Source organism: Lithobates pipiens, unplaced genomic scaffold, assembly GCF_037356315.1.
Source record: "Lithobates pipiens isolate NorthernLeopardFrog02 unplaced genomic scaffold, aLitPip1_a1.2 Scaffold_13, whole genome shotgun sequence".
NCBI lineage: Eukaryota > Metazoa > Chordata > Amphibia > Anura > Ranidae > Lithobates > Lithobates pipiens.
This window is the reverse complement of record NW_027507718.1, coordinates 468731078-468747235: the sequence shown is the minus strand read 5'-3', so window position 1 is coordinate 468747235 and position 16158 is coordinate 468731078. Positions and strand designations below refer to the sequence as shown.

General features: G+C 43.3%; 1 protein-coding gene across 1 annotated transcript in view; it reads left to right on the top strand.

The window, feature by feature from the left end:
• HGFAC (HGF activator) overlaps window positions 1-16158 on the top strand; it is a 118881-nt gene that overhangs the window by 43385 nt on the left and 59338 nt on the right. The window contains exon 4 of the mRNA XM_077477867.1: window positions 2484-2557. Within this exon, the coding sequence (XP_077333993.1) occupies window positions 2484-2557 (74 nt within the window). The remainder of the gene's footprint in view (window positions 1-2483; window positions 2558-16158) is intronic.

Genomic DNA, 16158 nt, shown 5'->3' with positions numbered 1-16158 from the left:
TTTTAAATAATAAAAAATATAATATTGTAAAAAAAATGGTTAAAAAAATCAGATCACAAGAATAAAAAAAACGACTGACACCCGTGGCAGAACTACCAGGGGTCACAAAGGTCACACTTGCGACCGGACCATGGCGTTCCACCACCGAGCTTGGAGGGAAGGGGCCCAGATGGTTCTAGTTATGCCACTGGGCGAGCATGAGCCTGGGGATACTCCAATAACTCCAAAACGTGCAATAGAGGACACTAATGCTGAAATATTACTTAAGGGTGAAGACACCCCCTTTGAAGTGTAGACAAAGTGGTATTAAACATGGATTGCTAAACAGGAATACAGTCTTGAGTGTACTTGTATTAATGTAAATCTCCAAAGAGAGGCCAAAGAAAGTATCTAAGTCCAGAAAGCTGGTACTCGGGGTGTCCTGAATTCGGTGTACTGCAGTATCAGTCAGTTTCTGTACTCCAGCAGCCTGTGTTCTGGATCATTAGGAAACTTTCTGCAAATGCTCCAGGAGAATAGAACAGAGGTCCCCCAGCCAATCAGTAGCCAAGACCCCACATAAGAAAAGATTTCCCAGGGAAGCCACAGCCCTCAGGCTGGTTCTTATTCCCCCAGGAACAAGAGGCCTCTGCTCTGGGTTTTAGCCTATTTATACCCCTCCCAGACCCCTGCTAGTCACTCAACACACTGACCATTGATTGTCTGGAGAAGCATTAATATGCAGGCTGGGATCTGTGTTCTTCCGCCCACTATGTCCCAGCTCCCTGGGATGCAGGAGGAATTAACCAAGCCCACACCAGCAGAGCCCAGAGCAGACCCGACTATACAATTGTTGTTCTCCCTGACTACATGGAGGCCAAAAACTACATTTATCCACTAGTAGCCTAATGGGGTGCTACAGCTGTAAACTGACACATCTTGAAGAGAGCTTGTTCTTTGAAAACCAGACTTTCTGGCTGGATCGCCAGATGAAAATAGAAAAAACACAGCCTAAAAAAGAAAACAAATGCAACCATCACATCTCCGAATTGGAGAGCTGCAATTAAATAAATGTTTGCTTTCTGGTTGGTTTAAACCCCCCCTCCTCTTACCTTTTTCTGGGTTACCATAAAACCAGTGAATGCAGCAATATTCCATAGTAATTTAGCTAATTCAGCTACATCATCAGGGGACCAGCTGCAATAATGAAGAGACAGTTGGTCCTCTGATGACGCTCCACATTAATTATTGGATACCTGTTTCGTTCACTGAAAAAAAGCAAATGAAAATATAAAAAATACGTGAAAACTTCAGGGGTTATTAACCACTTCAGCCCCTTACCTTACCCCCTTCCTGACCAGAGCACTTTTTGCAATTCGGCACTGCATAGTTTTGACATTGTACCCAAACAAAATTGACGTCCTTTTTTCCAAACAAATAGAGCTTTCTTTTGGTGGTATTTGATCACCTCTGCAGTTTTTATTTTTTGCGCTATAAACAAAAAAAGAGTGACAATTTTGGAAAAAAACTGTTAAACTTTTTTTACTTTTTGCAATAATAAATATCCCCAAAAAATATATAAAAAAACTATTTTTTTCCTCAGTTTAGGCCGATATGTATTTTTCGACATATTTTTGGTAAAAAAAAAAAAAAATCGCAATAAGTGTGTATTGATTGGTTTGTGCAAAAGTTATAGTGTCTAAAAAATAGGGGATAGATTTATGGCATTTTTATTAATATATTTTTTTTTTACTAGTAATGGTGGCGATCAGCGATTTTTTTCTTTTTTTTTTTCTTTATCGTGACTGTGTGAAATTGCATTGATTAAAATTGCATTGATTACTGTAAAAATTTCGCTGGCAGTGAAGCGGTTAACCACTAGGGGCGGGAAGGGGTTAAGTGTGTCCTGGGGCATGTTTCTAACTGTTTGGGGGGTGGGCGAGCAGTAACACGACACTGAGCGCTGCTCCCGATGACAGGGAGCAGACTATCAGTGTTCTGGCACTAGGCAGAACGGGGAGTTGCTGTGTTTACATTGGCATCTCCCCATTCTTCAGCTCCGTGACACGATTGCAGGTATCTACGGGCATGGTCACGGAGCTTGCGGCAGGCGCGTGCACGGCAGGAAATTCAAAGTAATGTACGGGTACGTTACTTTGCCCAGCCATGCCAATCTGCCGACGTATATATACAGGTAGCGGTCGGCAAGCAGCTAACATCTTTGGATTGTGCAACCCATGATAACTGGCAAACTGCAGGTACCACACCCAATGCACTTTTACAGTAGTGAGTAATGCATCCATACTGCGGTGCACCACAATGTATATACCCATGAATTGCAATGTTAAAAAAAATAAAATAAAAAAACAAGGAAATTAAAATAACCTGGGCTGACGTTATGCAGTGTGCTTCAATGGAATGCAAAATTATGCAAGGTATAGAAATATACTAACTGTTAAATCAGCTGAAGAGTTTCTAATGATCCTGTACATACTGTATTTTAGGTGTGCTACAACACGTAACTATGACAGAGACAAAGAGTGGGGGTATTGTATCACCAACACCAGTTTGGAACTAGGTAAGTCTGTTCTACAAGTAAAATGCCCAGGTTTACAATCTTGCAGAACTGTAGTTAGGAGGGCTTGTGAAAAGATCTGTTGGTCAGTGCTTGCAGACTTGTATCCATTTCCTGATATTTGCTTTCCTGGTATGCAGGTTGTACATATGTTGCACAAAACAAATAGGTTATTAAAAAAAAAAAATGGAACCAGGAACCAGGTATTATAGCTGAGCATTGCACCCAAGAACTAGACAGCACTAGCTTAGGTGCAAACTGGAACTGTTGTTGTAATTTCACACAGAATATATACCACACAGAGCTTGATTACGTTATCTTAAACAATGCAAACAGTAATATCATTAGTACATCTAACAGTACGTCTTATGAACAGCTAACCTAAACATAAACTGTAAGCTAATCAACAATAGCTAGCAACTACAGCTAACGGTGATCTAATTAACAGTAAGCTAATTAACAGCTCATCACTTAGACAAGCTTAGGTGACTCAGGTCAGTGTTCACCCAGACAGTTCGGCACCAGTTCCCCAGAAAGAAGACCCAGGGCTATCCAAATATCTTTAACCAGCTTTACTTGTGTAAACTGTCCACTATACAAGTCATCATAAGGCAAAACTTATACAGTGTTCAAGTAGTCTGAAGAAGTGGCATCAATTTATCTTCATAGATTTCTTGAGGGAAATTGTTGATAAATATTTCTGCCCCAAGTGGAGGAGCTTCTCCTACTCATTCTGCAGGAGGGCCGCCATATTCCCTCTGACCATTACCTGTACAAGATTAATATTACACTCCAGAAGGGAAGCTTCTTTATTCCGAGAATTAGTCCAAGCCTCGCTCTCAGCATTCATTATGTTGTCCATCATTAGGGAATGATCTGCTCTCTCCATGGGATCAGAGGCTGAACTGTTCTCTTTTCCATGCTGTGACCCGGAGAAGCAGACAAAATCCCCGGTCTCCTTCATGGGCCATAATCAGAGAGTAGAACAAAAGCTTCTGTCCCAGCTGGGTCTGTCACAATCACCATTCGTGTTTAAAAGAGCTCTCATGTCCCACTGCCCACTTTTTTCTAGTCAGCAGGCTTGTGTGTTTACCAAGCTGTGCAGCTGGTGATGTTGAGGACCAAAATGTATTGTGTGGCTGGGGTATCTAGTACAGCCTCTCTCAATTGGGGTGCTGCGGCACCCCGAGGTGCCATCTGGGTTTGTCATGGGTGAAGTAAAGGCATGTATATGTACGTGTTTATGTATGTACAGTGGTGTGAAAAAGTGTTTGCCCCCTTCCTCATTTCCTGTTCCTTTGCATGTTTGTCACACTTAAGTGTTTCGGAACATCAAACCAATTTAAACAATAGTCAAGGACAACACAAGTAAACACAAAATGCAATTTGTAAATGAAGGTGTTTATTATTATAGGTGAAAAAAAATCCAAACCATCATGGCCCTGTGTGAAAAAGTGATTGCCCCCCTTGTTAAAACATACTATAACTGTGGTTGTCCACACCTGAGTTCAATTTCTCTAGCCACACCCAGGCCTGATTATTGCCACACCTGTTCACAATCAAGGCATCACTTAAATAGGAGCTGCTTGACACAGTAAGGTCCACCAGAAGATCCTTAAAAGCTACACATCATGTCGAGACCCAAAGAAATTCAGGAACAATTGAGAAAGAAAGTAATTGAGATCTATCAGTCTGGAAAGGGTTATAAAGCCATTTCCAAAGCTTTGGGAATCCAGCGAACCACAGTGAGAGCCATTATCCACAAATGGCGAAGACATGGAACAGTGGTGAACCTTCCCAGGAGTGGCCGGCCGCCCAAAATTACCCCAAGAGCGCAGCGACGACTCATCCAAGAGGTCACAAAAGACCCCACAACAACGTCCAAGGAACTGCAGGCCTCACTTGCCTCAGTTAAGGTCAGCGTTCATGCCTCCACCATCAGGAAAAGACTGGGCAAAAATGGCCTGCATGGCAGAGTTCCAAGGAGAAAACCACTGCTGAACAAAAAGAACATCAAAGCTCGTCTCAATTTCTCCACAACACATCTTGATGATCCCCAAGACTTTTGGGACAACATTCTGTGGACCGATGAGACAAAAGTGGAACTCTTTGGAAGGTGTGTGTCCAAGTATATCTGGCGTAGAAGGAACACTGCATTTCATAAAAAGAACATTATACCAACAGTAAAATATGGTGGTGGTAGTGTGATGGTCTGGGGCTGTTTTGCTGCTTCAGGACCTGGAAGACTTGCCGTGATAAAAGGAACTATGAATTCTGCTGTCTACCAAGAGATCCTGAAGGAGAATGTCCGACCATCTGTTCGTGTACTCAAGCTGAAACGAACTTGGGTTCTGCAGCAGGACAATGATCCTAAACACACCAGCAAGTCCACCACCGAATGGCTGAAGAAAAACAAAATGAAGACTTTGGAGTGGCCTAGCCAAAGTCCTGACCTGAATCCTATTGAGATGTTGTGGTATGACCTTAAAAAGGCCGTTCATGCTCGAAAACCCTCTAATGTAACTGAATTAGGACAATTCTGCAAAGATGAGTGGGCCAAAATTCCTCCAGGACGCTGTAAAAGCCTCATTGCACGTTATCGCAAACGCTTGGTTGCAGTTGTTGCTGCTAAGGGTGGCCCAACCAGTTATTAGGTTTAGGGGGCAATCACTTTTTCACACAGGGCCATGATGGTTTGGATTTTTTTCACCTTTAATAATAAACACCTTCATTTACAAATTGCATTTTGTGTTTACTTGTGTTGACCTTGACTATTGTTTAAATTGGTTTGATGTTCCGAAACACTTATGCATGTGTATGTACAGTGCCTTGAAAAAGTATTCACACCCCTTGAACTTTTCCACATTTTGTCTTGTTAACACCAAAAACGTAAATCTATTTTATTGGGATTTTATGTGATAGACCAACACAAAGTGGCATCATAATTGTGAAGCGGAAGGAAAATCATAAATGTTTTTCAAATATTTTTACAAATAAATATCTGAAAAGTGTAGTGTGTATTTGTATTCATACCCCTAACTAAAATCTGGTGGAACCAATTGCCTTCAGAAGTCACCTAATTAATAGAGTCCACCTGTGTATAATTGAATCTCAGTATAAATACAGCTGTTCTGTGAAGCCCTCAGAGTTTTGTTATAGAACCTAAGTGAACAAACAGCATCATGAAGGCCAAGGAACACATCAGACAGATCAGGGATACATTTGTGGAGAAGGGTTAGGTTTTAAAAACATATCCCAAGCTTTGAACATCTCACTGTTCAATCCATCATCTGAAAATGGAAAGAGTATGACACAACTGCAAACCTACCAAGACATGGCCGTCCACCTAAACTGACAGGCCGGGCAAGGAGAGCATTAATCAGAGAAGCAGCCAAGAGGCCCATGGTAACTCTGGAGGAGCTGCAGAGATCCACAGCTCAGGTGGGAGAATCTGCCCACAGGACAATTATTAGTCGTGCACTCCACAAATCTGGCCTTTATGGAAGAGTGGCAAGAAGAAAGCCATTGTTGAAAGAAAGCCATAAAAAGTCCTGTTTGCAGTTTGTGTGAAGCCATGTTGGGGAAACAGCAAATATTAGAAAGAAGGTGCTCTGGTCAGGTGAGACCAAAATTTTACTTTTTTTGCCTAAAAGCAATGTGTGGAGGAAAACTTACACTGCACATCACCCTGACACACCATCCTCACTGTGAAACATGGTAGTGGCAGCAGCATGTTGTGCGGATGCTTTTATTTAGCAGAGACAGGGAAGCTGGTCAGAGTTGATGGAAAGATGGATTGAGCCACATACAGAGAGGAAAACCTGTAAGCCCTTGTACACACGGTCGAACATTCCGATGGACAATGTCCGATAGGACCGTGTTGTCGGATAATCCGACAGTGTGTGGGCTCCATCAGACTTTTTCCGTCTGAGTATCCGACGGACCAAGTTTTCCAGCTGGGCTATAAAATTTTCCGACAACATGATCCGATCAGACTTTGTCCGATCATGTGTAGAGAATTCCGATAGGACAAAGTGCCACGCATGCTCAGATCAAATTCCTAGACCAAAGCTATTGGCTACTACCCTGTTTCCCCTAAAATAAGACCTAGCGTGAGTGTCGGTGATGGCTGCACTATAAGCCCTACCCCCCAAATAAGCCCTGGTTAAAGTCCTTCTATGTCTTTTTCTCAGGATAGGGCTTATTTTTGGGGGAAAGAGGGTGGGGCTTATTTGGGGGGTAGGGCTTATATTGCAGCCATCACAGGGTAGCCTGAACGTAGTCCCGTCCTAACGAAATAACGCCATCACGTTAAGTACAATCGGATTTTCTGACAACTTTGCCCGACTGTGTGTATGCAACAGTTTTGGATAAAATCCATTGGACCGTGTGTGCAAGACTTGACTTAGACCTGACCTAGACCAGACCTTGACTAGACCTGCAAAAGACTTGAGACTGGGGCGAAGGTTCACCTTCCAGCAGGACAACGACCCTAAACATAGAGTCAGAAATACAATGGAATGGTTTAGATCAGCGCATATTCATGTGTTAGAATGACCCAGTCAAAGTTCAGACCTAAATCCAATTGAAAAGAAGGGGGAGAAAAGAGGTGGAACTTTACATGAGGCACGTGGTTGCAAAAGAGATAAATTGGTAAACATATTGGACTTTTTATTGATTGCCTGGAATACAACTGAGCATAACAGGTAGATGCACATAACAATAATATAATGGTAATGCAATAATACAGTACATAAAGTCATAAAATACCTAGTATCACATACTGTGGCAAGCAAAAACCTTCCAAAGTTCACCGAAATAAAAATTAAATAGAGCAGTAATAATACAATAATATCTAATGATACTTGCAAAACCTATGAACTCCTTGGTCCCATAATAATAAAATTTTAAGGGTAAACTTGGTATTCGGAGTGTTTATTGAAAGCATAGTGCATGGCAGCTCTATGCGTTTCATTGCTGGGATGCCACTCATCTGGAGCAGGCACAAGATGTATCTATAAGTAAAAGATTGGGCTTGAATGGTATGATATAGGCAAACATGTATAAAGGTGGAGTACAAAACCCCCAAACCAAATACCTGTTGACTGATGCTCTTCATACAATCTGAGTTTGAGCTATTTTGCAAAGAAGAATGGGCAAAAATGTCACTCTTTAGATGTGCAAAGCTGGTAGGGGCATCCCCAAAAAGACTTGCAGCTGTAATTGCAGTGAAAGGAGGTTCTACAAAGTATTGACTCAGGGGGGCGGAATACAAATAAACACCACACTTTTTAGATATTTATCAGTATAAAATTTTGAAAACCATTTATCATTTTCCTTCCACTTCACAAATATTTGCCACTTTGTGTTGGTCTATCACATAAAATCCCAATAAAATATATTTATGATTTTGGTTGCAATATGACAAAATGTGGAAAATTTTAAGGGGTATGAATGAAAAGTGATTCTACAAAGTATTGACTCCGGGGGGCTGAATACAAATGCACGCCACACTTTTCACATACTTATTTGTAAAAAAAATTGAAAACCATTTATCATTTTGTTAGTGACTGGCAGCGACCTGCATATGCAGGGGAAGATGAAATGGCCAAGATGATGAAAGAAATGGCCTAGAGCAGTAGTTTCCAAGCTCAGTCCTCAAGTACCCCAAGCAGGTCATTCATGACAGCTTTTTTTATTTACATTTCACAATTATGTGCCACTTTGTGTTGGTCTATCACATAAAATCCCAATAAAATACATTTACATCTTTAGTTGTAACATGACAAAATGTGGAAAATTTCAAGGGGTATGAATACTTTTTCAAGGCACTGTATGTGTGTGTTCTTTATATATGTATGTCTGGATGTTACTTTCACTCTTGAACCCCACACTCTGTACGTTACACACCTATGACTTCTCCATTCTGTGCTTTACTTTTAATCCTGATCCCTACACTCTCTACAATCAGAACTGCTTTTCGAAGCTAGAGGGACTCATTTTTACACTGGGGTGCCCCGAGACTAAAAATACTTTTAATGGGCGCTGTGACTAAAAAAAGTCTGAGAAACACTTGCCTGGATAATCTTCAGACGCCTCATCTTGAGCATTATCACGTTTGAGGAATCTCAGCAGAAGATGCTCTGGTGTGAACAGGGGCTCATTATTTTAGGGTTTTCATGACCTTATATGCTAGTTCTACTTTAACAAAATCTGCTCTGTTTGGTTTGATATATTTTATATTCCAGGGATTATTTTAATATCCAGTCTAATACAGGAGCCAAGTACATATATTCATATGATGACATATTAATTTCCTAGAAAATAAAGAATCCTTTTAATTAATGGATCATCACCTCCAGTACACAGAAACTTCTAATTTCATTACAGAAAAGCCATTTATATTTTTATTACTATGGACGTCATCCAACTTAGGCAGGATGATGAACTATTAAACTGCCTCATGTCTGCACGTTCGGTGTCAGAGCTGGCTGTGAATGATGGCTCATTACACTTCCATAGGTCATCCATATGGCTGGGGACCCCCTGACTGCAGTGGGCATGCTGGCATTGTTAACTGGCTGTCTTGGACCATGTTCACAGTAGTGTTGAAGCCCAGACAGGAATTTCCTCAAAGAAACCTGAACTGGGGTGTAAATCCCAAATTCCACATGCTGGTTTCTATTGCTTGGCTATCGACATAGTGTGCTCACTGTGTTGGGGTGTCTGGGGTCTTTCTGTGCACCAAATCCACCCACCCAGAAAACCTGGATCTTGTCCAACCAATGCTAAACCAGTTTAACCGTTCACTGTAGTAATTGTACATTTCTTTAAAGTGGACCTGACCTGTTTTTTAATTTTCAAAGAGCATGTTACTACACATGTGCAACTCTTATGCCGTGTACACACGGTCGGACTTTCCGGCAGAAAAGGTCAGACGGAACCATTTCATCGGATATTCCGATCGTGTGTGGGCTTCATCTGACTTTCTCTCTCAAATTCTGACGGACCTAGAAATAGAACATGTTTTAAATCTTTCCGACGGAATCCATTCCTATCGGGAAAACCGTCTGTATGCTATTCCGACTGACCAAAAATGACTCAAGGGCAGCTATTGGCTACTGGCTAATGCACTTCCTTTTTCTAGTCCCGTCGTATGTCATCGCGTTCTAAGCAATCGGACTTTGGTATGATCGTGTGTAGGCAAATCCGTTTCAGTGGAACTCAGTCGGAAAGACCATCAGCGTTTATTCTGACGGAAAAAAAAACGGTTGTGTGTACTGTGATTTATAGCAATATACTTCCTTCTATATTCATCTATTATATGAAAATATGAAGCTGTCATTTAAAGTGATGATATTTTTTTTACATAGTTAGGTTGAATAAAGACACCAGTCCATCCATTTCAACCTGTGTGAGTGTGGGTGCATGTCTGCAATTGTCTATTATATTATTTATTTAAGGTACCCATATAGAGCCGTCAATTTTACGCAGCGCTCCACACATACATCGCACACTCACATCGGTCCCTACCCTCAAGGAGCCCACAATCCACGGTCTCCAACTTACATTCATATACTAGGGCCAATTTTGAACAGAAGCCAACTAAACTACCTGCATGTCTTTGGAGTGTGGGAGGAAGCCGGAGTACCTGGGGAAAACCCACACAGGCACAAGGAGAACATGCAAACTCCAGGCAGGTAGTGTCGTGTTGGGATTTGAACCAGCGACCCTTTTACTGCTTGGCTGAGAGTGCTAACCACTACAACACTGTGCCACCCAATTTTTTGTGTTGAAATAGAAAACATATTATACTTACCTGCTCTGTGCAAGTATTGCACAAAGCAGTCACTTACCATCTCTTCTGGAAGTCCCCCACCGGTGCTGTGTGCTCCTCCCTCCTCTGGGCTGGGTGTCGCCTCAGCAAGCAGATGGTACCGGTGAATGCATGCTCCTGAGCTGGGCTGTGTGCGTCTATAGAAATACACAGTGCTGCTAAGCCACACCCCACTCCCCCTTCACAGGAGTTTGAATAATAGCTGCAGGAACCTAGTGCTCCCACTGCTCTAAGGCCGGCAATAGATGGTTCAAAATTTTCTGCTGAACTGGTCATGATTCGAACCATAACTGGGCAGGCTGATGTAACCAAGTTGATCGATCAACTTGGGTACAACCAGCCTGCCAGATTTCTTTGCGATTATCACTAGCGGTTGCTATAGCTGCTAGCAATAATCACTGTCTTCTCGCTGCGGGGGAGGGGGAGGGCAGGCTGGGAAGCCGGCCCCTGCCAGGAAAATACAATGTCTCAGCAGGAGGGATTCCTCTGTCAGCACTGTCTGCATACCTCCCAACTTTTTGAGATGGAAATGAGGGACACCTATCAGGAAAAGTATGCAGGCATAGGACACATCCCTTGCCACACCCCCTTAAAGGAGAATTGTATAAAAAAAACAAGATGAGTTTAATCCACAAGTGCTTTTTTTACCACTACTATTCCTTTATATTGGCTTTTGGAATTTATATACATCTATATGGATCAGACCAAAATGAGGGACAAATGAGGAGGAAAGAGGGACAGAGGGACATTGCTTCAAATCAAGAACAGTCCCTCAAAATCAGGGACAGTTGGGAGCTATGTGTCTGTATCGATGGGGGAATCGTGTGAATTTCTTTCCAGCAACCAATGGATGCAGGAAAGAAAATTGCAGTTTATGGCCTACCTAAGTGTCTCCAGTGAAACCAGGAAGTGAGAGGAGCATTGCTGCAGCCCTGGGACAGGAACCAGGTAAGTGGCCCTATTGAGAAGAGACCCTAAAGAGACAAATGTTCCTCCTGCCTGTCAGTTGTCAAGTATACACTGAGCTGCACATACTCAGCTCGGCATACATTTACGGCATGGCTAGTATGGGGAAGGTTTAGAACTTCTGTTCATTTTAAATGCTGTCTTTGTCTCTGCTTGGGAGAGTTTTCATGCTGTGTCCTTACTAAAGAGATTTCTCCTTACATTTATGGAACACCTGGACAAAAACTGAAGAGAAGTTAAATCTCTCTTATGGGCACACACAGCAATAAAGTCTTGAGAGAGGCTCTAAACCTTCCTTACGATACTATAAATTATGTTTTTTATTCTTGGCTCGTATGGCAATTTATCTGACACCATTTAAATGGACAGATGAAATCTGCCAAACTGTGACAGATGACAATAAAAAGTTGACAGGGGTCCTAATTCTTCCCCACATTATTTAAAACTAAAATACAAAGTTTTGTGTTGATCTGAGCTTTAAAGTGTATCTAAACACAAGATTAAATTGATTAGATTGCAGGGCACCTGTCCTTAGGCTCAGTTCTTACCATGCAGGTGTGAATGGGCGCACATGCATTTCTATGCGTTTTGCACGTGTTCCCAAATGTCACATGTAGGGCAGCCCTTTCATTTCAAAGGACTGACCTACAGTATGTGCAAGATGCACACAAAAGTAGCCCCAGACACTTTTGGAAAGTCATGCCACACCATAATGTGTGCATTATCAGATGCGTGGGGGTGCCCTGAAAGAGGTTGTAAACCCTCGTGTTTTTTCAACCCCCACCCCCCCCCCCCCCCCGTTTTACTTACCTGAGCCCTGGAACTTCACCCGGCGGGGGGGGGGGGGGGGGGGGGGGGGGTGTGCTGTGTCTTTGCCCAGGGTTCTCGGCTCTTGATTGGATAGATTGATATCAGCGCAGCCATTGGCTCCCGCTGCTGTCAATCAAATCTAATGACATGGGCGCTAGGGGGCGGGGCCAAGACATACATTCGGCGGCTATGGACGCCGAATGATGAGCACACCCGCAAAGGTGACCCCCTAGGAGAGCGCTTCTACTAGGAGGTTATCTGATGTGGGGAGGAGCCGCAAGAGCCCCCGAAGGACCCCAGAAGACGAGGCTCGGGGCCAGTATGTGCAAAACGAGCTGCACAGTGGAGGACGGAGGAGTGAATGAAGTATGATATGTTTGTTATTTAAAAAAAAATAAACTAACCCTTACAATGACTTTAAGAATTATTGGCATTTGCTAAAGGGCTGCACATTTCCCGCGCACACAAAGTGTCAACATAGTGTAGCACACCCCCTAAAGAGCCGCAGATGAACTGGGATCCTCCACCCTGCACAGCCAGGCACATCGAATTTTCACAGTCACTCAGAGTCAGAAAACAGTGGCTGACTCTCAGGGGATCTCCCAGATGTGCTGACATGCTCCTGCTGTCTTCTAACTACCGTGCCTCCAGGATAGGATTCCTCTGTGTCGTGTCGAGGATCCCTCCAGCACCTGTGCCCCAGGCCTGAGGTCACCCCCTCCCAGACTAGGGGGCACCCTCGAGGGCCACCAACTTTTTTTCCCTTTATTTTACTCTGGTTATCCTGCAGTAAATTGTATTCTTGTCCTAAGGTGACAACCATACTGTGCGGCGATGTCACTCAGAATAAGAAGCGTTGGGAATACAAAACACCTCCCCCTCTTCTCCAGGGGAAGGTATTTTGTAGTCCTTGGAGGTGGCAGGTAACAATGCTAACTGATAACCGTTCAGAAGCATAAAGCACAGGAAGTTATCAGCTCACAAGATTTCTGGCTACATAAATATTTCTTAAAGGGTAAGTTCACCTTTACAGAAAATCTGTAAGGTGAACTTACACTGGACACCCCTCCCGGTCCCTCTGTACCTAAAGCCGATGATCACCCAATAGGAGACATCGGGTCGCCGTTTCAGCGGTCCAGGTATTTGAAATCCCCGGTGGCTTAATCTCCTAAACGTTCCTCGTAAAGGTACATATAGGAGGCATTCTAATTGGTCTGCGCTGTCACATGGACAGTACCAACCAATCAGAGCCTGCCAGCCTGTCCTGTCAGCGGGGGAGAAGAAGAGAGAGCCTAATGTCTTCTAGCAGGTGACTGCCGGCTTCAGGTACAGCGGGACCGGCAGGATGGGATTTTCTGTAAAGGTGAACTTACACTTTAACAGCTAGTGAGCAAGATCTGTTTGCTGCCCGACAACACCTAGAGAGGTATGGATGCTGGTGTGAGGATGTTGCTGCTCTTCTACCCTTTGGGAAAGGAGTTGCAGATTAGAGGGCCAACAATGTTGCTGTAAATTACGCTGCAATGTTAGCCTTCCACAGGGCACACAGACTACACACTGGCATTGGCAGGATCAACAAGCAACTGCTAAACACACAAGCAGAGAAATAAAATAAAATATTGGATTGCTAGTTAAAGAATGTAGTGTATGTAGGAAAAGTTTTCAATTAATCTGTAATTCCACTTTAGGAACTCTTGAGTTGAGACAGTAAAGGTAAAATAATGAAGTATAGGTTTATGTCTTAAAGTGGCTGTAATCCCTTACATACAGGGCCTTGAAAACATATTCGTACCCCTTGAACGTTTCCATATTTTGTCATGTTACAACCAAAAACGTAAATGCATAACCTGCTCAGAAGTGGTTCATGCAGATAGCAGAGGGAAGACAGAGCAGAGAGAAAATCACACAAAATGCTATGGCCTGAGGCTAGTAAACACTATAGAGGGATATGCTCTATTCACTTTTCATTTCAGAGGTTTACAACCAACCACTTATCTCTGGGCATGTATAGTTTTTTTTTTTTTAGAGTCCTCCTCCCATCGGCAGCTTCCCACTGATGGGTTTTTTCTTTTTGTTTACCTCCCTTCTGTTCATCAAAATCCCTTGCTGAGACATCCTCTGTTGATGCCCTGATCTTTGGCCTCTAAGGGCACAAAAATATGGAGTCTCCAGGGCACCCTATATCAACCAGCGCCCAGCTAAATGGTTTGAATTGTGTTACCAGTCGACAACCGATAGCAGGAAGCATATCCTTTATAAACTGTAATTGAAAGAACCCATGGCAGCATGACAAAGTTGCCCCTGGTCCTTGGTCATTTTACTTTAATGCTTTTTTCTGCCTACACATGTACCTATCCACCTTTCTGTTTCAAGAATCACTCTATGCATTGATATTCCCCTTTAGTCCTTGGTCTATCTAGCCAGTATGGTCCCCTGCTGAATAAGCTCCCTCCACAGACTGCTTAAAGCGGTAGTAAACCCGCACATTTTTTTTTTTTTTTTTTTTAAACCTGCAAAGCAAAAGGCATAATGAGCTAGTATGCACCGCATACTAGCTCATTATGAAATACTTACCTTAGAACGAGGCCCCGACATCTGGCCCGATCCACGCCGAGGGAGCTGACATGCTCCCTCGGCGTTTCTTCAGGGTATCGCGGCTCCGGCGCTGTGAGTGGCCGGAGCCGCGATATCGTCACTCCCGCGCATGCGCGCGGGAGATTTTAGTCCGGCCTCTCGGCTGCTGCCGGATTTTGACGGCGAGAAACCCCTTGTGCGCATGCGCCGCTGCAGTCAGCGGCACATACCGAGGGGAATATCTCCTAAACCGTACAGGTTTAGGAGATATTTTTTTTACCTACAGGTAAGCCTTATTATAGGCTTTCCTGTAGGTAAAAGTTAAAAATGTGGGTATACAACCACTTTAACTCTCCAATAAGGCATGGCAGTTTAATCCAATGTCATTTTACTTGTTAAATGACAGTACATGGGATGTTCACCGGTCATTTGAAGTGTAAAGTGATAATAATCTTCTAAGCCTTATGCCCACTATGAAGGCTGGTAACTTACTGAGGATACATGAAGCAGGGAGGGTCTATATAACTAAGAAATAAGCCAATTAGCCCCAATACACAGGGAATCTGGATTGCACCATTTACAGACATTACATTACAAGTTGTAGTTACACTGAATTGCCACTGAATATCAGCACCAAGTTACTGATACATATGTAGCACTGACCCCCGAAGGAGCGGCTGGTTTTAATGGGCTTACTGTTACCTTCTTCACCTCGATTTGCGTCTAGGGGTTTCCCGTGGTAGATAGCCCAAGAACTATGGAGACTGATGACAGATCCGCTTAAAGGGATTTTTATTTGCAAAAACGTAGTTAACAAACAGTCTCTCAGTATAGGATCAGAGGGTTTAGGTGGAAAGTCCAGGAACTCTTAATGTCAAAGACCGTATAGAAGAACTCTCTTACTTTGAATAAATCCAAAGAATAGCCATTCACAGCTGAATCTTCACCCTAATTGGATAGTCCTTCTCTCACCAGGCCTAGCAGCCAACAGGGTGCTTGAGTCAGGAACAAGTCTCTGCCACAGTCTTTGTTATAGAATGCGTGTAAGGAAACTTGAAAACTTGTAGAACGCTCGTGTGGTACCAGTATCTTGCAGCCGGTCCGGCGATACCACACGAGATTGGATTCGCTTAGGTCCTTCAGCTTTACCAGGCTCTTGTTGAGAAGCCAACCCTTGTGTGGTCTTCTCCCGAAGAGTTCTCCCCTGGATAACTTCGAAGTTGCTGGGCCTCTCCACAACCTATACGGCACCGGTCCACCTCCGATTCCTTCCTCTAGTTTCCTCGCCTCGGGCTAGCCAGCCCTGAGATGTAAAGTCGGGTGGATCCACACCCCAGGCCATAGGCATCCTGGGGGCTGGTCAGGAGGACCAGGACCATGCAGTCAGAACATACTTCTTGACTGGAGCCCCAAAAAC